This window comes from Salmo salar, chromosome ssa03 (assembly GCF_905237065.1).
Source record: "Salmo salar chromosome ssa03, Ssal_v3.1, whole genome shotgun sequence".
Lineage (NCBI taxonomy): Eukaryota > Metazoa > Chordata > Actinopteri > Salmoniformes > Salmonidae > Salmo > Salmo salar.
The window spans coordinates 15,592,444-15,617,711 of NC_059444.1; the positions used below are offsets into that span (position 1 = coordinate 15,592,444).

At 47.1% G+C, this 25,268-nt stretch overlaps 1 protein-coding gene across 1 annotated transcript in view; it reads left to right on the forward strand.

The window, feature by feature from the left end:
• LOC106599039 (solute carrier family 25 member 36-A) overlaps positions 1-23,511 on the forward strand; it is a 42,161-nt gene extending 18,650 nt beyond the window's left edge. The window contains exons 4-7 of the mRNA XM_014190091.2: positions 10,746-10,846; positions 16,689-16,755; positions 17,266-17,558; positions 18,830-23,511. Coding sequence (XP_014045566.1) covers positions 10,746-10,846; positions 16,689-16,755; positions 17,266-17,558; positions 18,830-19,023 — 655 coding nt within the window. The 3' untranslated portion in view covers positions 19,024-23,511. The remainder of the gene's footprint in view (positions 1-10,745; positions 10,847-16,688; positions 16,756-17,265; positions 17,559-18,829) is intronic.
• The last annotated feature ends 1,757 nt before the right edge of the window (positions 23,512-25,268 follow it).

Here is a 25,268-nt window from a genome sequence, read left to right on the forward strand (position 1 = left end):
AAAACTTAATTTTCAAACATTTGCCAAAAATGGCATTCTAAACTTCACACTTGGAAAAACACGATTCAAACAGTGTACTTGCTGAGGTTCCGTAAAAATTTACAAAGAGGGGGAATCTAAAGATCCAACCACTAGGATGGGTTGTTAATGGCTAGGTTTGTGCCTTTGGCTTCTGGACAATGAAATAAAGTTGATATGAAAACCAATAGAACAGGAGAGAAATGACAGTGGTGGGTCCAATAGAGGAGTAAATGGAAATGCATTTGCCAAAATTAGATAATTACTCCTGTCTATACAGAAATAGAATAATTCAAAATACTTCACCAGAAAGCATGACTTCGCCATCGAGGATCATTCGTTTCTTTTTAAAAATGGTTGTGGATTGTTTCAAGTTACAAGCTCGTAGGCCTATGCTTATTTGAGAAGCTGTCAATTTGGGCAGTGCGCGTAGCAGTAGGCCTAGTTGATTATTGCTTTCAGTGAAAACCATCTAAAAAATGTGACAATGTGTCTTGGGTATAATTTAAAATGTTGAGACGAGGAAGGAGAGTGGTGTGTGTGGTGACGATATAGGCAAGTCTCCAGAATGGTTCAGCGGTCTCCCTCTAATTTATTTAGCATTCGTTGTGTGAATTGTTTGCCCTTTTTGGTTTTATCAATTCCCCATTACATACTAAAGTATGTGGGCATCTGCTCGTCGAACATCTCATTCCAAAATCCTGGACATTAACATGGAGTTGGTCCCCCCCTACTTTGCTGCTATAACAGTTTCCACTCTTCTGAGAAGGCTTTCCACTAAATGTTGGAACATTGCTGCGGGGACTTGCTTCCATTCAGCTAAAAGAGCATTAGTGAGGTTGGCCACAGATGTTGGGCGATTAGACCTGGCTCGCAGTTTGCGTTCCAATTCATCCCAAAGGTGTTGGTTGAGGTCAGGGCTCTGTGCAGGCCAGTCAAGTTCTAACACACCAATCTCGACAAACCATTTCTGCATGGACCTCGCTTTGTGCATGGGGGCATTGTCATGCTGAAACAGGAAATGGCCTTCCCCAAACTGTTGCCACAAAGTTAGAAGCACAGAATCACCTAGACTATCATTATGCTGTAGTGTTAAGATTTCCCTTCACTGAAACTAAGGGGCCTAGCCCGAACCTAACTTTACAGTTGGCACTATGCATTGGGGCAGGAAGTGTTCTTCTGGCATCCGCCAAACCCAGATTCATCCTATCGGACTGCCAGATGGTGAAGTGAGTCATCAGTCCAGAGAACGCGTTTCCACTGCTCCAGAGTCCAATGACGGCGAGCATTACACCACTCCAGCTGACGCTTGGCATTGCGCATGGTGCACTATGCACTTCAACAACCAGCGGTCCAGTTCTGTGAGCTTGTGTGGCCTACCACTTCGCGGCTGAGCCGTTGTTGCTCCGAGACGTTTCTACTTCACAATAACAGAACTTACAGTTTACCAGGGAAGCTCTAGCAGGGTAGAAATTTGACGAACTGACTTGTTGGAAAGGTGCCATTCTATGACGGTGCCACGTTAAATCACTGAGCTTAACGTCGCACCGTAAGTAAGGCCATTCTACTACCAATGTTTGTCTATGGAGATTGCATGGCTGTGTGCTCAATTTTATACACCTGTCAGCAATGGATATGGCTGAAATAGCCGAATCCACTAATATGCTGCCCGGAAGTGTAGGAAAGTGTTTTTTTTTTTTTAACATCCTTTTCTAATTTTTCTATTTATTGCAAATGATAATATATAAAAATGATCGTTCCTCACACTAAGCTATTTGAAAGATCTTTACAACAATCTCCCCCTTGATAATCACCAATCCTTTGTGTGAAAGAGCAATGGAAGTTATAGGCCTACTGCTGCATTGGCCTATAGGCTGAGTTCCATACGCTCATTTCTTTAGCCACCAGTGTATCAATGTGACCATATGGCATAGGCTGCTGATCTCGCAGTAATTGACTTTTAACCAAGGGTCGGAACCAGTTCAAGGAACAGAACCAAAAACTGGAAAATAATGAAATTGTTTGAAGAACAGAACCCTAACCTAAAACGAAAGTGATCTATACCCTTCTCGAAACAGAACCGTTATTTTAGAAGCATGTGAACCGGTTAATAACTTTATTTTACATTCCCACAGAAATTGCAACAAACCGTCTATGCAAAGCCCTCTGTCACTCAAACGTACGCCGCGTTCATGTGCTAGTCGGAACTAGAAAACTTGAAACGCAGTACGTGTATAACTACAACCAACTAACTATAACGTCTGCCTGCTAGCTCGAAGTGTGTGTGGGTTACCTGCCGCTCCCTTCTGAAGCATAGCTTGCTGTAGGAAAGCGGGGAGGATGGTTGGAGGAAAGCGGGGCGAGCAAGGTGGGTCGGGGAGAGCGAGGCGGGGAGAGGGAGGAAAACGAGGTGGGGCGGGGAGAGGGAGGAAAACGAGGTGGGCGGGGAGAGGGAGGAAAACGAGGAGGGAGAGGTGGGAGGAGGGCGGGGAGAGGGAGGGAAACGAGGAGGGAGAGGTGGGAGGAGGGCGGGGGAGGGAGGAGTGGGTGGAGGGCGGGGAAAGGGATGGAGAGGTGGGAGGAAAACGAGGAGGGCGAGGTAGGGATGGAGAGGTGGGAGGAAAACGAGGAGGGCGAGGTAGGGATGGAGAGGTGGGAGGAAAACGAGGAGGGCGAGGTAGGGATGGAGAGGTGGGAGGAAAACGAGGAGGGCGAGGTAGGGATGGAGAGGTGGGAGGAAAACGAGGAGGGCGAGGTAGGGATGGAGAGGTGGGAGGAAAACGAGGAGGGCGTGGTAGGGATGGAGAGGTGGGAGGAAAACGAGGTAGGGGTGGAGAGGTGGGAGGAAAGCGAGGTAGGGATGGAGAGGTGGGAGGAAAACGAGGAGGGCGAGGTAAGGATGGAGAGGTGGGAGGAGGGCGAGGTAGGGAGGGGGGGAGGAGGGCGAGGTAGGGATGGAGAGGTGGGCGAGGTAGGGATGGAGAGGTGGGCGAGGTAGGGATGGAGAGGTGGGCGAGGTAGGGATGGAGAGGTGGGCGAGGTAGGGATGGAGAGGTGGGAGGAGGGCGAGGTAGGGATGGAGAGGTGGGAGGAGGGCGAGGTAGGGATGGAGAGGTGGGAGGAGGGCGAGGTAGGGATGGAGAGGTGGGAGGAGGGCGAGGTAGGGATGGAGAGGTGGGAGGAGGGCGAGGTAGGGATGGAGAGGTGGGAGGAGGGCGAGGTAGGGATGGAGAGGTGGGAGGAGGGCGAGGAGGGCGAGGTAGGGATGGAGAGGTGGGAGGAAACGAGGAGGGCGGGGAGAGGGATGAGGGCGGGGAGAGGGGAGGAAAACGAGGGAGGGAGAGGTGGGAGGAGGGCGAGGTAGGGAGGGCGAAAAAGCGAGGCGAGGTGGGAGGAGGGCGAGGTGGGAGGAAAGCGAGGTGGGAGGAGGGTGAGGAGAACGAGGTAGGGATGGAGAGGTGGGAGGAAAGCGGGGAGAGGAGACGGGAGGGAGAGGTAGGGAGGAAAGCGAGGAGTGCGAGCTAGGGAGGAAAGCGAGGAGGGCGAGGTAGGGATGGAGAGGTGGGAGGAAAGCGGGGAGAGGGGAGACGGGAGGAAAGCGAGGAGGGGAGGGAGGAATGCGAGGAGGGGAGGGAGGAAAGCGGGGAGGCGAGGTGGGAGGAAAGCGAGGGGAGGAGGGCGAGGTGGGAGGAAAGCGAGGTGGGAGGAGGGCGAGGAGGACGAGGTAGGGATGGAGAGGTGGGAGGAAAGCGGGGAGAGGAGACGGGAGGGAGAGGTGGGAGGAAAGCGAGGAGTGCGAGGTAGGGAGGAAAGCGAGGAGGGCGAGGTAGGGATGGAGAGGTGGGAGGAAAGCGGGGAGAGGGGAGACGGGAGGAAAGCGAGGAGGGGAGGGAGGAATGCGAGGAGGGGAGGGAGGAAAGCGGGGAGGGAGAGGTGGGAGGAAAGCGAGGAGTGCGAGGTAGGGAGGAAAGCGAGGAGGGCGAGGTAGGGATGGAGAGACGGGAGGAAAGCGGGGAGAGGGGAGGAAAGCGGGAGAGGGGAGGAAAGCGGGGAGAGGGGAGACGGGAGGAAAGCGGGGAGAGGGGAGACGGGAGGAAAGCGGGAGACGGGAGGAAAGAGGGGAGAGGGGAGACGGGAGGAAAGCGGGGAGAGGGGAGACGGGAGGAAAGCGGGGAGAGGGGAGACGGGCGGGGAGAGGGGAGACGGGAGGAAAGCGAGGAGGGGAGGGAGGAAAGCGAGGAGGGGAGGGAGGAAGGCGAGGACGGTGAGAGCGAGGTGGGAGGAAGGCGAGGACGGTGAGAGCGAGGTGGGAGGAAGGCGAGGACGGTGAGAGCGAGGTGGGAGGACGGTGAGAGCGAGGTGGGAGGACGGTGAGAGCGAGGTGGGAGGACGGTGGGAGGACGGTGAGAGCGAGGTGGGAGGAAAGCGAGGAGAGGTGGGGATGGAGAGGTGGGAGGAAGGCGAGGACAGTGGGTGGGAGGAAGGCGAGGACGGTGGGTGGGAGGAAGGCGAGGACGGTGGGTGGGAGGAAGGCGAGGACGGTGGGTGGGAGGAAGGCGAGGGAGGGCGAGGTGGGGCGAGGTGGGAGGAAGGCGAGGGAGGGCGAGGTGGGAGGAAAGCGAGGAGGGCGAGGTGGGGGGAAAGCGAGGAGGGCGAGGTGGGAGGAAAGCGAGGAGAGGTGGGAGGAGAGGTAGGGATGGAGAGGTGGGAGGAAGGCGAGGACGGTGGGAGGAGAGCGAGGACGGTGGGAGGAGAGCGAGGACGGTGGGAGGAGAGCGAGGACGGTGGGAGGAGAGCGAGGACGGTGGGAGGAGAGCGAGGACGGTGGGAGGAGAGCGAAGGAGGGCGAGGACGTTGGGAGGAGAGCGAGGACGGTGGGTGGAGGGCGAGGCGGGAGGAAAGCGAGGCGGGCAAGGCGGGAGGAAAGCGAGGCGGGCGAGGTGGGAGGAAAACGAGGAGGGAGGGAGAGGTGGGAGGAAAGCGAGGAGGCGAGGTAGGGAGGGCGAAAAGCGAGGAGAGGTGGGAGGAAAGCAAGGAGAGGTAGGGATGGAGAGGTGGGAGGAAAGCGAGGACAGTGAGAGCGAGGTGGGAGGAAAGCGAGGAGGTAGAGGTGGGAGGAAGGCGAGGAGGACGGTGAGAGTGAGGGTGGGAGGAAAGCGAGGAGGGTGAGGGTGGGAGGAAAACGAGGAGAGGTGGGAGGAAGGCGAGGAGAGGTAGGGATGGAGAGGTGGGAGGAAGGCGAGGACGGTGAGAGCGAGGTGGGAGGAGGGCGAGGTGGGAGGAAAGCGAGGAGGGCAAGGTGGGAGGAGGGCGAGGTGGGAGGAAAGCGAGGAGGGCGAGGTGGGAGGAAAGCGAGGAGGGCGAGGTGGGAGGAGGGCGAGGTGGGAGGAAAGCGTTGAGGGGTGGGAGGAAGGCGAGGACAGTGAGAGCGAGGTGGGAGGAGGGCGAGGAGAGAGGGATGGAGAGGTGGGAGGAAGGCGAGGACGGTGAGAGCGAGGTGGGAGGAAAGCGAGGAGGGAGAGGTGGGAGGAGGGCGAGGTGGGAGGAAAGCGAGGAGAGGTAGGGATGGAGAGGTGGGAGGAAAGCGAGGAGGGCGAGGTGGGAGGAAAGCGAGGAGGGCGAGGTGGGAGGAAAGCGAGGAGGGCGAGGTGGGAGGAAAGCGAGGAGGGCGAGGTGGAAGGAAAGCGAGGAGAGGTAGGGATGGAGAGGTGGGAGGAAGGCGAGGACGGTGAGAGCGAGGTGGGAGGAGGGAGAGGTGGGAGGAGGGCGAGGAGGGAGAGGTGGGAGGAGGGAGAGGTGGGAGGAGGGCGAGGTGGGAGGAAAGCGAGGAGGGCGAGATGGGAGGAAAGCGAGGAGGGAGGGAGAGGTGGAAGGAAAGCGAGGAGAGGTAGGGATGGAGAGGTGGGAGGAAGGCGAGGACGGTGAGAGCGAGGTGGGAGGAGGGCGAGGTGGGAGGAGGGCGAGGAGGGAGAGGTGGGAGGAGGGCGAGGAGGGAGAGGTGGGAGGAGGGCGAGGTGGGAGGAAAGCGAGGAAAGCGAGGAAGGCGAGGTAGGGAGGGCGAAAAGTGAGGAGAGGTGGGAGGAAAGCGAGGAGAGGTAGGGATGGAGAGGTGGGAGGAAGGCGAGGACGGTGAGAGCGAGGTGGGAGGAAAGCAAGGAGAGGAGGTAGAGGTGGGAGGAAGGCGAGGGGGAGAGTGAGGGGAAAGCGAGGAGGGTGAGGGTGGGAGGGAAGCGAGGAGGGTGAGGGTGGGAGGGAAGCGAGGAGGGTGAGGGTGGGAGGGAAGCGAGGAGGGTGAGGGTGGGAGGGAAGCGAGGAGGGTGAGGGTGGGAGGGAAGCGAGGAGGGTGAGGGTGGGAGGGAAGCGAGGAGGGCGAGGTGGGAGGAAAGCGAGGAGGGCGAGGTGGGAGGGAAGCGAGGAGGGCGAGGTGGGAGGAAAGCGAGGAGGGCGAGGTGGGAGGAAAGCGAGGAGGGCGAGGTGGGAGGAAAGCGAGGTGGGAGGAAAGCGAGGAGGGCGAGGTGGGAGGAAGGCGAGGAGAGGTAGGGATGGAGAGGTGGGAGGAAGGCGAGGACAGTGAGAGCTAGGTGGGAGGAAAGCGAGGAGGGCGAGGTGGGAGGAAAGCGAGGAGGGCGAGGTGGGAGGAAAGCGAGGAGGGCGAGGGTGGGAGGGAAGCGAGGAGGGGTGGGGATGGAGAGGTGGGGATGGAGAGGTGAGAGGAGGACGGGGAGAGGTAGGGATGGAGAGGTGGGAGGAAAGCGGGGAGAGGAGGGGATGGAGAGGAGGGGATGGAGAGGTGGGGATGGAGAGGTGAGAGCGAGGGCGAGGTAGGGAGGAAAACGAGGAGGGCGAGTTAGGGAGGGGGAGGAAAACGAGTTAGGGAGGGGGAGGAAAACGAGTTAGGGAGGGGGAGGAAAACGAGGAGGGAGGGGAGAGGGAGGAAGGCGGTGAGAGCGAGGTGGGAGGAAGGCGAAGAGGACGGGGAGGTAGGGATGGAGAGGTGGGAGAAAAGCGGGGAGGGAAGCGAGGTGGGAGGGAAGCGAGGAGGGCGAGGCGCGGGAGCAGGACGGTGAGAGCGAGGTGGGAGGACAGTGGAGAGGTAGGGGTGGGAGGAGAGCGGGGAGGACAGGGAGAGCGGGGAGGGGTCGGGAGAAAGAGGGTTCTGGAGAGTCTGGGGGGAGAGGGGTCGGAGAGACCGGGAAGGAGCGAGGTAGATGGGGAGAGCGATGTAGACGGATAGAACGGCAGGGAGGGAGAGAGGGTAAGGAGAGACTGACCTGAGCGTACACTGCCATAAAAATGACTGCAGTGGGAAGAGAGAATAATCAATCATCCTTCATTACTCCTACAGGGTTCTGTTCCTCAATACTCTCCTTAATGTTGCACTGGAACAGAGCAAAAACACCAATGCCATTTCCTCAATAACCCCTGCCAGCGACTAGACGCTCACCAGGCTTTACCTACATTAACACAGCAAGGAACCTTATCCAACCAGACAGTGAAGTGACTGTAACACTGCTGCTGTGTGCCATGGCTGTGGAAAGGTACTGGCTGATTGGTCTCCCCCTTGGCCTTTGCAGCCTGCTGCCCAGCAGAGCATATTGTCTGCCATTAAAGCATGGTTGGCTGGGCAGTCAGCTGTTCATCTACAGCACACTCCACATCACAAGCTTTAGATGAGTCCGCGTCACCACCACTAAGATCGGCCGTCACCCAGTCTCTCACGTGCACAGTGTACACAATCGCACTCTCTCACAAACATGCACTAAGGGCAGGGTGAGCGAGCCAAGCGCTGGTGGGTCGTTGGGTTTTAATCCCCACAGCGGAAATGTTTACTTGCGTTAATCCTCTGGGATTTGAGTTTAGTAGAGGAAGCGTAGGAGTTGCATGGGAGATTAATCTCCAGCTAAAGCAGGGCATGTGATTGGGGTGCCTGGTTGGGGATGAATTGTACACACAAGCATGCGCGTGCAGTGACCGATACAGGCACTAGGCAGGAACATGCCTAATGAGCCATCTATATTTTTATACGTATATAGAAAGTCTACACCCCCTTGGGCTTTTTTCAAATATTGTTGCTTTATAAAATAGGATTGAAAAATATTTAATTGTAATTTCTTGTCATTGATCTACACAATACTTCATAATGTCAAAGGTAAAAGAAAATTCTACAGGTTTTTACAAATTAATAAAAATGCATTAACTAAATTAGTCGTTGCGTAACTATTCACCTCCTTTGTTTAGGCAAACCTAAATTAGTCAAATCTGGATTAACAAAAATCTTATTATATGGACTCACTCAGTGTGAAATAATAGGGGTTGAAATGATTTTTGAATGACTAACCTTTTCTCTGTCCCTCATACATACACTACCGTTCAAAAGTTTGGGGTCACTTAGAAATGTCCTTGTTTTTTAAAGAAAAACACATTTTTTTGTCCATTTAAAATAACTTTAAATTGATCCGAAATACAGTATAGACATTGTTAATGTTGTAAATAACTATTGTAGCTGCAAATGGCAGATTTTCAGTGAAATATCTACATAGGCGTACAGAGGCACATTATCAGCAACCATCACTCCTGTGTTCCAATGGCACGTTATGTTAGCTAATCCAAGTTTATCATTTTAAAAAGCTAATTGTGCATTAGAAAACCCTTTTGCAATTATGTTAGCACAGCTGAAAACTGTTGTTCTGATTTTAAAGATGCAATAAAACTGTCCTTTAGACTAGTGGAGTATCTGGAGCATCAGCATTTGTGGGTTAGATTACAGGTTAAAAATGGCCAGAAACTAAGAACTTTCTTCTGAAACTCGTCAGTCTATTCTTGTTCTGAGAAATGAAGGCTATGAATTTTGAAAAGAATAATGAGCAAATATTGCACAATCCAGGTATGCAAAGCTGTTATGAGACCGACCCAAGAAGACTCGGCTTTAATCGCTGCTGAAGGTGTTTTTAATATGTATTGAGTCGGGTGAATACTTATGTAATCAAGGTATAATGGTGGTTTATTTTTCATTAATCCTTAAAGTTTTTATTTTTGTGTAGATCGTTGACAAAAATAACAATTCAGTCAATTTTTGTCCTACTTTGTAACACAAAATGTGAAGAAATCCAAGGGGGTGTGGACTTTCTATAGCTGCTGTAGATGTTTATTTGTATGTAGGTTGGTAACACATAAACTACCCAAATGAATGCAACAGGACTTCCAGGCCATATCAAATTCTATTGGCCATATCAAATTCTATTGGTCACATAAACAAATTTAGCAGATGTTATTGTGGGTGTAGCAAAATGCTTGTGTTCCTAGCTCCAACAGTGTAGTAAAATCTAACAATTCACAACAATATACACAATTCTAAAAGAATGGAATAAAAAAGATAAGAATTAGATCGAGCTATGTCGGAGTGGCATTGACTAAAATCAAATGTTATTTGTCACATACACATGGTTAGCAGATGTTAATGTAGCGAAATGCTTGTGCTTCTAGTTCCGACAGTGCAGTAATAAATTTAGTGCTAAAAAAGAAACGTCCTCTCACTGTCAACTGCGTTTATTTTCGGCAAACGTGTAAATATTTGTATGAACATAACAAGATTCAACAACTGAGACATAAACTGAAGAAGTTCCACAGACATGTGACTAACAGAAATTGAATAATGTGTCCCTGAACAAAGGGGTGGGGTCAAAAGTAACAGTCAGTATCTGGTGTGGCCATCAGCTGCATTAAGTACTGCAGTGCATCTCCTCCTCATGGACTGCACCAGATTTGCCAGTTTTTGATACAGCCCGACAGGATGCTCTCAATTGTGCATCTGTAAAAGTTTTAGTGGCAAAGCCAAATATCTTCATCCTCCTGAGGTTGAAGAGGAGCTGTTGCACCCTTTTCACCACACTCTGTATGGGTGGACCAATTCAGATTGTCAGTGATGTGGAAGCTTTCCACCTTATCCACTGCGGTCCCATCGATGTGGGTGGGGGTGTGCTCCCTCTGCTGTTTCCTGAAGTCCACGATCAGCTCCTTTGTTTTGTTGACGTTGAGTGAGAGGTTATTTTCCTGGCACCACTCTCCCAGGGCCCTCACCTCCTCCCTGTAGGCTGTCTCATTGTTGGTAATCAAGCCTACTACTGTTGTCGTCCGCAAACTTGATGATTGAGTTGGAGTCGTGTGTGGCCACGCATTCATGGGTGAACAGCGAGTACAGGAGGGGGCTGAGCACCCACCCTTGTTGGGGGACCCTGTGTTGAGGATCAGCGAAGTGGAGGTGTTGTTTCCTAACCTCACCACCTGGGGGCGGCCCGTCAGGAAGTCCGGGACCCAGTTGCACAGGGTGGAGTTCAGACCCAGGGCCCCAAGCTTAATGATGAGCTTGGAGGGTACTATGGTGTTGAATGCTGAGCTATAGTCAATGAACAGCATTCTTTCATAGGTATTCCTCTTGTCCAGATGGGATAGGGCAGTGTGAAATGTGATGGTGATTGGGGCGGTAATCTATTGGGGCGGTAAGCAAATTGAAGTGGGTCAATTTGGACAGAGGGCATTTGCCTGTCCTTTATACTGTGCAATTTTGCCCCAATCTCACAAAAATGAAACATATTATTTGTTTGCCATATTGGTATCGACCATCATGACCCCAAAAAATATAGTATAATGGTAACGGCCCAGAGTTATGATATCGATTGATTGATTGATTCGCTCTATTAGCTCACATCCATTCCCTCCTGTATCAACAGAGCCATCTACTTTGCATCCTACTCCACTGCCAAAGAGAAGCTGAGCGGCGTGTTTGAGCCCGACTCGACACAGGTCCATATGGTGTCTGCAGGCCTAGCAGGTAACAGTTGTTCCACAAACTCCTCCTCTGCTGTCTATAGCCTGCTTGTCAGTGCAGTTTCTACTGCTTGTTGCTACATTCAAAGTTGACTTGTTTAGACAATTCATTTCCAGCTAATTATTTTATTTTGACAGATTACATAGAAAAGGGGCTATGTTAAGTATTTATTTAAAGATATTTAGATTTTTTAAAGTAACTGGTCATGTTTTTTTATTTGATTAAATGTTTGTTTTGTACATTTGTATCTTGCGTTATGGGGTGGATGGGTTTTCCTGTTAATTTGAAGATAATTCAATATTTTATTAACATTGCTCTAGCCTCTATCCAGCTAGGTGTTAGACATGGCCACTATATGGGTTACCTTGTGGACGTTTTCCAGTGTTTTGAATATCAACCACAGATGGTTTGCCCGAAAGCACAATTGAAGACTTTCAGGATCAGTCTCTAGTATAAACCCCACTTTATATTTATAGTGAAAGTGAAGAGGTTATTCTGCCCTTCAATATTATAGTTCTTAAGTTCTATGTGAAAAAAATAATCTATGTTCTCTCAGTCAAAGCAAGTAAGAAAATACATAAAGTGTGAAAAAGACAAAGCACAGAGTTAACACTGTCAGTTGCATTTTCTACTACTTCCACTCATATAGTGAACTGCTCTTGTGATTTCACACGGCAAATAGACCCACTGACCCACATTACTGCCTCTGTCCTACAATTCTATACAGCCAACTTGGCAGAGGCCCAACACTTTACTACATACAACTACAAGACTTACCACTAGCTAGCTGTCTGTTCCAGCAATAAAACAAATAACATCCTCAAAGTTTGGGTTGTGCTTTCCATCCCACCCCCACTTTCCTCAGTTTTTTCTCGTGAGGCTCTTCGACTCTCTCGAAGGACCCTAAATTGTGTTAACGTACCAGTTTGTTGCTAAACAGTGAGTTTGGCCCTTCAAGCGCTGTCTATGCTGTGTGTGTACAGTAGTAAAGGCCCCAGGGCGCTAACATGTCAGGGCCCTCACTGCGGGAGGCCCCCCCCCCCCGCCTCGCGGCGACACCCCGGCCGGACGCCTCAGGTAGCACTCCATTTCCTTTCACTGGTATGACCATGATGATGATGATGATGATGCTATTGATGCTAATAATGATGATGCTGGTTATAGGTCACTAGCTGGTTTGCAGCTCTTTCATCTCCTATAACTTCTACATGATTGCACAGTCTTGATACACTGTACCCCTTCCCCCTTTTTTACCAGCCTGTTTACCCCCCACCCACCCCCACTGAAGGTACATGAACAACACGCACTTCAGATGTTTCTTAGTCTGCATATGAAGTGAAATGCTAACCTTGTCACTATTAGGTTTGAGGGTCCTTATTTGGTTCATCATTTACTGTTGAACCTCTAACACCGCAGATGTAGGTTCGTCTGACCAAAGAGGCCAACATAAGCTATACTTTCCACTGTGCTGTACATAACACTCATGTAACATACGTATGTATGCATGTCTATATATAGGCTATAGGTGACAACCTAGTTCCAGACACTAGAAAATTCCTATCGGATTATGGCACTCCCAAAACGATTTGACACACCTGAATCCTGTCCCTCAGTTACACATACAGATATAGAATAATTACCCAAAGATGCTTTTTAGTCAGCAAATGTTTTATTTGATATAGTGCCAGTTCTCCAAGTACAAATTATAGACGCATGCTTACTGACTTTTTCAATTACAGATATAGAATGAATAGACCATTTTAATATAGACCACATACACTGAGTATACAAAACATTAAGAACACCTGCTCTTTCCATGACCGACTGACCAGGTGAATTCAGGTGATACCTATGATCCTTTATTGATGTCACTTGTTAAATCCACTTCAATCAGTGTAGATGAAGGGGAGGAGACATGTTAAAGAAGCATTTTTAAGCCTTCAGACAATAGAGACATTGTGTGTGTGTCATTCAGAGGGTAAATGGGCAAGTCAAAAGATTGAAGTGCCTTTGAACGGGGTATGGTAGTAGGTGCCAGGCTGCAAGACTGCTGGGTTTTTCACTCTCAACAGTTTCCCGTGTGTATCAAGAATGGTCCATCACCCAAAGGACATCCAGCCAACTTGACACAACTGTGGAATGCTTTCGACATCTTGTAGAGTCCATGCCCTGACCAATTGAGGCTGTTCTGATGGCAAAAGGGGGGAGTGCAACTCAATATTAGGAAGGTGTTCCTAGTGTTTGGTATACTTGGTGTTGATTCATAATCATACCCACTACTGGCCTATAATCATGCCCATTTTGCAGTCATTCAACTCCCTGAACCCTCTCTATAGGAGTTGAGGAGTGGAGCTATGAACTGTTCTCCAGCTGCTCATCTAAACCATTTTTCCTAGTAAATGTAACACATAAGTATGAGTTGCCACACATACTCATGCCTTCTCTTGAGTTCAACACAACCACAGTTTGCTCAGGGCCTAGTGTCTATTTCTGTCCATAGACCTCCTGTATAGACTTGCTAGTTCATGTGGTTAATTTACACTGGATCAGGTCCCCCATAGTATGTCAAGAGCCTTGAACTAGGTTGTGGACTCTGACACCCTCGAGCATAATATGTGACCCTCTTTGTGCACATATCACTTCTATCATATATTTGAATAGAGGGCCCCATTCAGCCTGAAGCACACTGCATTATAGCAGATGACTGTAGTGCTGTAATAACACTGGAACTAGGTCACACCATTGAACTAGTTTAGATATGAAACGGGCCAAGCATGAAATGGCTGACCCTCCAGTAATATGTTTAAATTTGGGGAAAAGTTCTATGTATTTGAGACATCTGGCCTCCACACAGTCCTTTGTCCAACATAAAAATGGCATTAATGCTTAACTTTTAGAAAGAAGTTGTTCAGAAGATCAGAAACCGATGGGTGGTCTTGTTGAATTGGCGTATCACAACACTGTTTATCAGAGATAAACGAATCCTCCACTCAGCGATATTCCGTTTCACTTATTCCACTTTGGTCCTGTTGAATAATTCAAGAAGGCCAGACTCCATTTAGTTTCCTCATGGCAGCCGATGAGGCCTTCAGCTGAGGCTCTCACCATGAGGTCGTTCATACAATGACTTCCTCTTAAGATGTAGGTCTACTGTAGGTCTACTGTAGGTCGACTGTAGGGCTGAGCTCACCTCATCTGGGAGCTAGCTACTGTTTTTCAAATTACATTTACTCAATTCATTGACTCATTTATAGGGTAGAATTTAATCAGGCACACTTAACAAAGCTCGTCATTTTATAGACTAAGTCCGTTTGACAAGGTTAGCATTTCAACCCTCTGGTATTATTTGACTTTTTTTTGATTGTGACTATTTCATTGTTGACTTTGTCCCCATCGTTACTGTTTAGAATCAATATAAGTGACTGTGGTAACACCAATGATTGGCACCTGTAGAATTGTTGAAATATATGTTATTATTGTGTACCACATGTTTTTGTTTTGTCCTGCACATAATGATTATACCAGTGGGGTGATGTTCCATTTACGACAGATTTGCATTTTTCTTTCAATGTTTCTTCCCTTACCAAGAACGACATACAGTACCTGACAAAACGTAGGGGAGAGAAACGACACGAGACGTCCTCTTGCATTTTAAAACAGGTGTGGGTAAGGTCAAGAGTTTGAGGGTTAGAGTGGGGAGGAAGAGATGGGGTGTGACCCCCCCCCCCCTTTCTCCTCTCCCACCTTAGTTGGTTTAAAAAAGGGTGGGTAAAAATGTGGGAGTGGGGAGGATTATCTTATGTATGTGTGTATATATATATGTAAAAAGGGGGATTTGGGGAGGCTTAGGGGGATCTTACCTGGTTATATCAGATTGGGGGAGATGCTTGTCGTCCTATTTTACCTGTTAAACATACAGGGATTGGGTAGGATCGGTAGGTTTCCTCTTCATCTATGTAAATAAAGGAGTTTGTGGGTGGGTTGGTTGGTTGACTGCTGCCTGTGTGTGACTGTGGTCATTTTAGGGCTTTACTGTAGCTTTCACCCCTGCGTGAGGGGGGAGAGCCCCCGCCACCTCAGCCCCCCCATATCTGCAGGCTTCTAGCTGCAGCTGTGAGGCGGAGTAGCTTTGCCCCTACTCTGTGAGTACACGCCATAGACGCTATCTCCTTCTTCTTCTTCTTCAACAGACTTGTCATCCTCTTCATGCAGTTTCCTTAGGACTGTGTCCCTTGATACAGTAGAAGCTCTAGTCGTGGGTACTGTACTGTAGACGTCCCCTGGCTTCTTGTTTAGAGAAGATGCTATGTACTGATGTAAATGTATGTCGATTTTCAAATGGTCATGTTTTAAATTATGTCCCTGTTTGGAGGTTTAGTATCTTGACCACGTCGGTACAGAGCACAAGTGATGTGCAAGATTTACTGTCTGTCTTTTAAAAATGCACACATTATGATCACACTAGAATGACCTGCACCTTACACATTTGTCATATACCTTGTAATGTGTATGACATAACACTCCTTTGTGAACTAACATACTGACTTGATGCATTGTCAGGGGACTCATTGGTCTCTAAAAAATAAAATAATAATTCAAACCCAAATTTAGTATAAGCAACTTATTAATAACACTTAAAATAGTAAGTGTTTTGGTATTTATAAATATACACCTAGTTTCCCTGGGAAATAACATCCGCCTACATGTCCACTTTGCGATTTATTATTTATTTATTTATTGTTTTTTTCCCGCTTTGGTCCTGTTGAATAATTCAAGAAGGCCAGACTCCATTTAGTTTCCTCATGGCAGCCGATGAGGCCTTCAGCTGAGGCTCTCACCATGAGGTCGTTCATACAATGACTTCCTCTTAAGATGTAGGTCTACTGTAGGTCTACTGTAGGTCTACTGTAGGTCTACTGTAGGGCTGAGCGCACCTCATCTGGGAGCTAGCTACTGTTGTTCAAATTACATTTACTCAATTCATTGACTCATTTATAGGGTAGAATTTAATCAGGCACTCTTAATCAGAGTGAAGTATAATAATGATGTTCATTGAGGGGGCTGAACAATTGCATAGCACTGTGCTATATCGTATCATTCTGTAGTGCCTTCCGTGTACATGAGATTCAGGCCCACCTTGTTTATTAACACTAAGGAATAGTATTTATAGTAGTTATAGGCTATATCTTGGTTATATTTGTTGCAACTTGTAAATATCATTATGAAGAATGTGGACTGTATCTTTAAGCTGAGTTTTTGCCTGTACTGTAATAATAACCTTGAGGAATCTAATCAGTCCATATAATACCATTCCTGTGAGGGACAGTCTTCCCTTAACAAAGGTAATCAAGTTTAAATGTTTTATAATCTCTGGTACCGGAGCACCAGCGATAAAAGGAAATATTTTACGAGATTGCCAATACGTAAATAAACCGCTCATAAAAGGCCCATAAACACAGCTTAAAGATGTCAACAAAGCTTTCACACACTGCTGCCAGTTGAGAAGGAAATGTTTAGAGTGCACCGGGGTTGTATTTCACAAAACGCAGGATCCATAGATTGGACAGCACTCAGTTCTAACTCTTACTTTTCTAGTTCATAAAGCCAGCTGAAGTTGAATGTCGTTGGGTTACTACTGCAAGTATTGAATCTGTAATATCCTTCCCTATATTCAAGTTGATCTTCCTTTATCATCCAGGAAATACAGAGTTGTTAGATGGCTGGCTCAATCATTGGTGGTGCTTTGTGAAATACACCCCCCCCATTGTGTATATATCTCTGTCCTTGGATAGTCCTTCACACACAGTCACTCCCCCTGTCTGAACCTCTGCACTCTTCTTCCCAGGGTTCACTGCTATCACGGCGACCAATCCCATCTGGTTGATCAAGACCCGGTTGCAGCTGGATGCCAGGTAAGCACTGAGGGGGGGGGGGCTGTATCTAGGCCACATGCTGTAAAAGTCATTGATTCCCCAAAGTCAGAATGCAGCCAATTTTAAATTCCCTAAGCTTTTATTTTAATCCACAGCTGTTTCATATTTAGTTGCTTCTCTAAATACTGTATGTTATGCATTATCATGCTTATTGTAGCCTAGTGGTTAGGGTGTTGGACTAGTAACCGAAAGGTTGCTGGATCGAATCCCCGAGCTGACAAGGTAAAAATCTGTTGTTCTGCCCCTGAACAAGGCAGTTAACCCACTGTTCCTAGGCAGTCATTGTAAATAAGAATTTGTTCTTAACTGACTTGCCTGGTTAAATAGAGGTAAAAAATAAAACATTGTTTTGATTCATTGTGCTAAGGGAAAAGGTGTTATGAGTAGAGCATATTACGTTATTGGATGTTGCGAATCCCTTAACATGTTACTTGCCAAATGTATCCCGTTAGCTATAATGACCCCCCCCGAAACGTGTTTTTACCACAGGAACTGCGGTGAGAGGCGCATGAATGCGTTTGAGTGCGTGCGGCGGGTCTACCAGACGGAGGGCTGGCGGGGCTTCTATCGGGGTATGTCTGCCTCGTATGCCGGCATCTCCGAGACGGTCATCCATTTTGTCATCTATGAGAGCATCAAGCGCAAGCTGATGGAGTCCAGGGCCCAGGCCAGCATGGATCAGGACGAGGACGAGTCGGTGAGGGATGCTTCAGACTTTGTGGGCATGATGCTGGCCGCCGCCACCTCCAAGACCTGTGCCACCTCTATCGCCTACCCCCACGGTATGCATGATGTATCACCCTTATGGTTGTTGGTTGATATGATATTGGTATCGCCAATGATATATATTTTTAAACTGAATCAGGGTTAATAAGTCTCTTCTCCCCCTTTTCTCTCCTCTCCCCCCTCCCCTTTTCTCTCCCCTCTCTCCTGTCCTCCCCCTTTTCTCTCCTCTCCCCCTCCCCTTTTCTCTCTCCTGTCCTCCCCCTTTTCTCTCCCCTCTCTCCTGTCCTCCCCCTTTTCTCTCCCCTCTCTCCTGTCCTCCCCCTTTTCTCTCCCCTCTCTCCTGTCCTCCCCCTTTTCTCTCCCCTCTCTCCTGTCCTCCCCCTTTTCTCTCCCCTCTCTCCTGTCCTCCCCCTTTTCTCTCCCCTCTCTCCTGTCCTCCCCCTTTTCTCTCCCCTCTCTCCTGTCCTCCCCCTTTTCTCTCCCCTCTCTCCTGTCCTCCCCCCTTTTCTCTCCCCTCTCTCCTGTCCTCCCCCTTTTCTCTCCCCTCTCTCCTGTCCTCCCCCTTTTCTCTCCCCTCTCTCCTGTCCTCCCCCTTTTCTCTCCCCTCTCTCCTGTCCTCCCCCTTTTCTCTCCCCTCTCTCCTGTCCTCCCCCTTTTCTCTCCCCTCTCTCCTGTCCTCCCCCTTTTCTCTCCCCTCTCTCCTGTCCTCCCCCTTTTCTCTCCCCTCTCTCCTGTCCTCCCCCCTTTTCTCTCCCCTCTCTCCTGTCCTCCCCCTTTTCTCTCCCCTCTCTCCTGTCCTCCCCCTTTTCTCTCCCCTCTCTCCTGTCCTCCCCCTTTTCTCTCCCCTCTCTCCTGTCCTCCCCCTTTTCTCTCCCCTCTCTCCTGTCCTCCCCCTTTTCTCTCCCCTCTCTCCTGTCCTCCCCCTTTTCTCTCCCCTCTCTCCTGTCCTCCCCCTTTTCTCTCCCCTCTCTCCTGTCCTCCCCCTTTTCTCTCCCCTCTCTCCTGTCCTCCCCCTTTTCTCTCCCCTCTCTCCTGTCCTCCCCCTTTTCTCTCCCCTCTCTCCTGTCCTCCCCCTTTTCTCTCCCCTCTCTCCTGTCCTCCCCCTTTTCTCTCCCCTCTCTCCTGTCCTCCCCCTTTTCTCTCCCCTCTCTCCTGTCCTCCCCCTTTTCTCTCCCCTCTCTCCTGTCCTCCCCCTTTTCTCTCCCCTCTCTCCTGTCCTCCCCCTTTTCTCTCCCTCTCCCCTGTCCTCCCCCTTTTCTCTCCTCTCCCCCTCCCCTTTTCTCTCTCCTGTCCTCCCCCTTTTCTCTCCTCTCTCTTCCCTTTGTAGAGGTGATCCGCACCCGGCTACGAGAGGAGGGCAGCAGGTACCGCTCCTTCTTCCAGACATTACTGACAGTACCTAAGGAGGAGGGCTACCGCGCCCTGTACCGTGGTCTCACCACCCATCTGGTCCGCCAGATCCCCAACACCGCCATCATGATGTCCACCTATGAGATGGTGGTCTACCTGCTACAACGCTAGCCCCTCCCCTTCCTGTCTGGAGAGAAAGTAGGAAGTGACTGGCTTGGTTGGGCATTTCTAAGATGGACACCAAAGGAAAACTGATATGGACCAGAACCGAGAAGAAGAACAGGAGCCCCCTTCTCCCCAACCAACAACCCCACCCCCTAAGCCTACAGGCTGACCCTCAAGGGGGCTCTATGGTCTGGGGACAGAGAAAGGATGGGGTGGGAGGAGGAAAGAGGGACAGGGAGAAACAGTTGGGTCAGTCTTTTATAGAGCCTGTCAAACAGGAGATGTCTCTGAAGGAAAGACGGATATCATGTTGTGGCCTTTAAAGAGTTTTATGTTTGTTGCTGTGTCTTTGTAGAATGAAACCAATCTGCTTTAGCCTGTATCGGAAATGACAATCTGAAAGGGAATGCTTGAAAACAATCGATCAAAAACTGGTGTCATAATAACGCTATGAACATTACATAAAATTCTCCAGTAGATGCATTTGATTAAATTGGCGCTTTTTCACTAGGATTTAGCATGTAAGCTAATATTTGAAACAAGCTTTGCAGGCTGTTTCAGTAACTTCAACCCAACTTTGGTGGGTGTCTTTTTTTTTATTATTTTTTTTTTTTTCCCAGATTAATTTCTCAAGCAAGAATTTTGCTAGGACTGTTTGTGTGGACGGGAAAACTAGCTGCTATTGGAAGAGCGGTTTGGAACTCTTTCTTATTGGTCTATTAACTGATTTCAAAGCTCCATCCCACCAAAACAGGCTGAAATTTCAAGTCTCTTCAAACAGCTCTTACACTAAAAGGGCATTATCATTTTTACAACTTCACAATATTATTCCAACCTCCATAGTGTGTAAATGTGTATAAAACAAAGTAAAATCATGTTTTTGACTGCACTGGGCCTTTAAAACCATGTAACAATAAAGCAAACGCCAACATAGTGTCTTAAGGCGTTGGGCCACTACAAGCAACCAAAACCGCTTCAATGCGCTTTGGCATAGATTCAACAAGTGTCTGGAACTCTATTGGTGGGATGCGACACCCTTCGTTCATGAGAAATTCCATAATTTGGTGTTTTGTTGATAGTGGTGGAAAATGTGGTCTCGGCGTTGCTCCAGAATCTCCAGTAAGTCTTCAATCAGGTTGCGATCTGGTGACTAACCCCTCTATTTTCCTATGAAACCCCTCTTTTAAAGTCCCTGAGAAAAAACTGGGCATTTTTATACATGACCCTAAGCATGATGGGATGGTAATTGCTTAATTAACTCAAGAACCACACCTGTGTGGAAGCACCTGCTTTCAATATACTTTGTATCCCTCATTTACGCAAGTTTATTCTTTCTTTTGGCAGTTACCTGTATATCAAAAGAGAATAGCAAGCAAACTATACATGCACTACAATGAGTTTGGCTTCAAGCATTCCCCTGAAGGTCAGAGTTTCCCATTATAGTCTGAAGCAATGCATATGGTGCACTGCTGCACAAGACTAGTGATCGCCAGTCACAACACATGCCTCACACTTAACCAGTGGTTTATTTGTTTTGAAAGCTGACTATCATTTCAGTGTTTTTGTATAATGGTATTGTTTCTCTGATACTAGTCATTGTGAAGGACCTAGTTGTCTCATGAATGACCCAGACTTCACTGCCCTAGAAGGGTACCAACATTTAGCAGGTTAGAGATCTATCTACCGGTGTGATGCCTCAACTTGATGATCATTTGTTAAGTGTTGAAGCCAGGTTGTGTCAATGTTTTTTTCATCACTACTCCCAACCTGTGTGTTCACAAGACTCGGACTGTGACCATAAGTGTGTGTCGATGTGCATTTGACTCCGTTTGTGTATTTTTGTGTGTATTTACTTTACCTTTATTGAGCTAGGCAAGTCAGTTAAGAACAAATTCTTATTTTCAATGACAGACTAGGAACAGTGGGTTAACTACCTGTTCAGGGGCAGAACGACAGATTTCTACCTTGTCAGCTCAGGGATTTGAACTTGCAACCTTTCGGTTACTAGTCCAACGCCACTAGGCTACCCTGCCGCCCCAAGGTGAGGTGAGAGCCAACATCCCTGATATCTGGTAGAGTTCCCTCCACTAAAAGTGAAGCATGTATACTGAACAAAAATATAAATGCAACATGCAACAATTTCTAAGATTTCTGTGCATTCAAATGTCCATTGATCAAATGCAATTGTGTTCGTTGACATCAGCAAACCGCTCGCCCACACGGCGCCATACACGTGGTCTGCGGTTGTGAGGATGGTTGGACATACTGCTAAATTCTCTAAAATGACGGAGGTGGCTTATGGTAGAGAAATTGGCATTAAATTATCTGGCAACATGTGGACATTCCTGCAGTCAACATGCCAATTGCACACTCCTGCAAAATCTGAGACATCTGTGGCATTGTGTTTGATAAAACTGCACATTTTACAGTGGCCTTTTATTGTCCCCAGCAAAAGGTGCACCTGTGTAATGATCATGCTGTTTAATCAGCTTCTTGATATGCCAACCCTGTCAGGTGGATAGATTCTCTTGTCTAAGGAGAAATGTTCAATAACAGGGATGTAAACACATTTGTGCACAACATTTTAGAGAAATTAGCTTTTTGTGTATGGAACATTTCTGGGATCTTTTATTTCAGCTAATGAAACATGGGACCAACACTTTACATGTTATATTTTTGCTCAGTGTAGATCACTAAGGTTAGGAGCAAGGCCGAGCTACTGTACATTAGTGGTCCATCCCAGCTCCTACACCCGAGCCCTGCCTTACCAGTGGCTTCCAACTCAACATTTATGACCTTTTGGGTCTTGTACTTAACATTCTTGTGTGTGTGGGACATTTTAATATTGTATTATAAGAATAGTGTTACTGTATATGCAAAAACTGTATTTTGCTCAACAGTTCCCATTGCAGATATTGTACAGTTGAGTACTTAATCTTGCAAAGGATTTTCATTTGTGTGTGTTTATATAGTACATGTATATGCATATCAACTATTGTGTATATTTTGCTTAGATCCATGTATTATTATACTGCAGTTCAGTTGCAAAGGATTTGTTTGACTGTTTGTGTACTACTGTCAAGATGTTTGAACCTGTCGCAACATGGTGGGTTGACATTGTTTATTTTGTTAAAGTTGTATATTATAATATTGTATTTAACTTTAAATCATGTAAGGCTTGATGCTGAAAGATGGTCTTTAATTTTATGGCATTCATAAAATAATTGGATTTGGTGTAAATTACCAATTTCTTTTTTACCCTGTTTGCTATCCATACTATCCTCCATATCTAGGATGTAGTCGCAGTCTACACACTTATCAGCTCTTAACATTATAGTCATTTAGTAAACACTTATCCAGAGCGATTTACAGGAGCAATGCGGGTTAAGTGCCTTTGTTCCAAATTCTCAATCTGGCATTTCAATAAATACATAAGTAAAAAAACAGATGGAGCTCAGTCTTACTGAATATTTATATTATTGTAGTGTCAATATGACAAGATTGTTTTGGCATTCAAGCTGCCCTGAAGTAGTTTTAAACTGATTCTGGATTCCTGATTTAAATACTATTCGGCAGTGCAGAGGCTACATGGGATTATGATGCGTGTCATTTAGATGGATGTAAATATCCTTCTGTACATGGAAGCTTGGAAGCACAGTGTCTTTATCGACAATAATTGCTCATTTTCTCATGCCAATTTCAAGTATTTTCCTTTCCACTGAAATACTGTATTAAAACCGCAATGTGAATGAACATACTGGAGTTCTTTTCCCACAGACTACAGCGTAGCTGTTATCGTTACTGTCAGTGCCCTGATAGTCATACTGACTTGAATAACTAGTGTACAAAGGAATATCATTTCATTTTCACAAACAAACCAACCAACAACTGTTCCATGAACAATCAACTGACGTATTTTGTTGTAGAGCATAGACTTGCATATAAATGACTGCCTTGTTTTGTTTCCAATACAACAGAGTATTGAATTGAAAGCAGAACACACTATACAGGTCATCAGATCTGCAGTCTCATGAGCAGTCTTTCCCCACAGAGTCTTGGGTGATGGTGTATACAAACACAACTGAGATCTCGGGGGGGATTTAATCATGACGTCGGTGATCTTCACGTCGGAAAATTGGAGCTCTAGAAAGATGCCCAAGTTTCCGAGTTGGATGACTGTTCCAAGCGATTTGTCAAATCTGTTTTTGCCTGAAACATATTTTTTTCAGATGCTTGATGACTCAATATTTAAAGGAAAAATATGATAACTTTAGGTCAAATCTTTCAAAATGTGTAAATAGAAAAATGGATTACTAGTGAACTCATTTATTTCAAATGTTTTGTTTTAACTTCCATCAGCCAGTATCTGAAATGCCATTCGATTTCACCCCCTATGTTGTTGTTGTTGGTTAATGTGGTCTTTTCTTTGCCACCTATGTATCATCATCCCTCCTTTTTGTACAAAAGTCAATAAAAACCAAATTGTAACTCAAATTGCTTGTTAATTGTTTTATATATAAATAAATGGCCTAGAAGCAAAGCAAAGGCCATGTTTGTTCAGGCAATTTTACTATGGACTTTCTTGACTGCTGTCGTGTAGGCTATTTTATGCTGAGCCTGTTTTACACTGTTGGACATTTTACCACAAGGTGTCAGCAAAGGCAAAGCCAACGCGACAGTACTGCATACATCCCACTCAACCATAAACTCCAGTGGCGCTCTGTCGCCATAACTAGATGCAAGGAGGTAAGTTTCCAACCTGACCAATGGGAAGTGTCATCCAAACAACATAAGAGATCCTGAAATTCTATTGATTAGTCGAGCTACGATCTTAGTCTCCCTGCTCCTCAAAACAATATAAAGGCATCGATTTCCTGTTTTTGGTCTTTGACAGAATATTTTAAGCGCTCACAATTGTGACCATCATTAACTTGGGTAGTAGACCATGTAACACTAAAAAAATGTGTAAACAACAATAAATCGATGTAATAACAGTCAGTAATTACCTTGCAATGTGGGTTAAATGTATACTTAGGTAGCAATATAATAAACATGACAGTTACAGAGGTTCTAACATGGACGCTTTCACCAATCTTACCTCACGAGGTAGGTTAATAGAAAGCGATTCCATAGCCTTTGTCATTAGAGTTGATGGTATGTGGAAATTCTATTGTATAAAATCCCATCAAACACTGAGTAGCCTACCTATTTTCTATACAAAAAAAAAATCTACAGTCGGATTGCATAATTAAGCAATCAGGCCTGAGTGGGTGTGGTGTGGTATACTTGGATACAGCCCTTAGCCGTGGTATATTGGCTATATACCACAAACTCCGGAGGTGCTTTATTGCTATTATAAATGGGTTATCAATGTAATTACAACAGTAAAAATAAATGTTTTGTCATACCCGTGGTATATGGTCTGATATACCACGGCTGTCAACCAATCAGTATTCAGGGGTGTGGTATATGGCCAATAAACCATGGCTAAGGGCTGTTCTTTTGCACAAAGCAACTTGGAGTGCCTGGGCACAGCCCTTAGCCGTGATATATTGGCCATATACCACACTCCCTCGGGCCTTATTGCTTAAATATCCCACACCCCCTCGGGCCTTATGCTGCGTTCATATTCATAACCAAGTGAGAAGGTGGAATTATCCCATACGACTGGGAAAAATCAAGTTGAATGGCCTTCCAACTGGGAAACTCGTCTATCATCCCTGTGCTCAGTTCCCCACTTGCACCTCTCTGATGTCATGGTCAACAAAAAAGATGACAAGGCGGCATCTTCAGCAATTATTGTTTATTGTAATAACTAAATACAAATTGTTTATAAAACATTTATTCTGTTCATCTTCCTTTTGAGTTAGAAAGTCAAAGCAGCTCTGGATCTAAAAAGAAACGTCCTATCACTGTCAACTGTGTTTATTTTCAGCAAACTTAACATGTGTAAATATTTGTATGAACATAACAAGATTCAACAACTGAGACATAAACTGAACAACTTCCACAAACATGTGACTAACAGAAATGGAATAATGGGTCCCTGAACAAAGGGGTGGGGTCAAAATCAAAAGTAACAGTCAGTATCTGGTGTTGCCACCAGCTGCATTAAGTACTGCAGTGCATCTCCTCCTCATGGACTGCACCAGATTTGCCAGTTCTTGCTGTGAGATGTTACCCCACTCTTCCACCAAGGCACCTGCAAGTTCCCGGACATTTCTGGGGGGGAATGGCCCTAGCCCTCACCC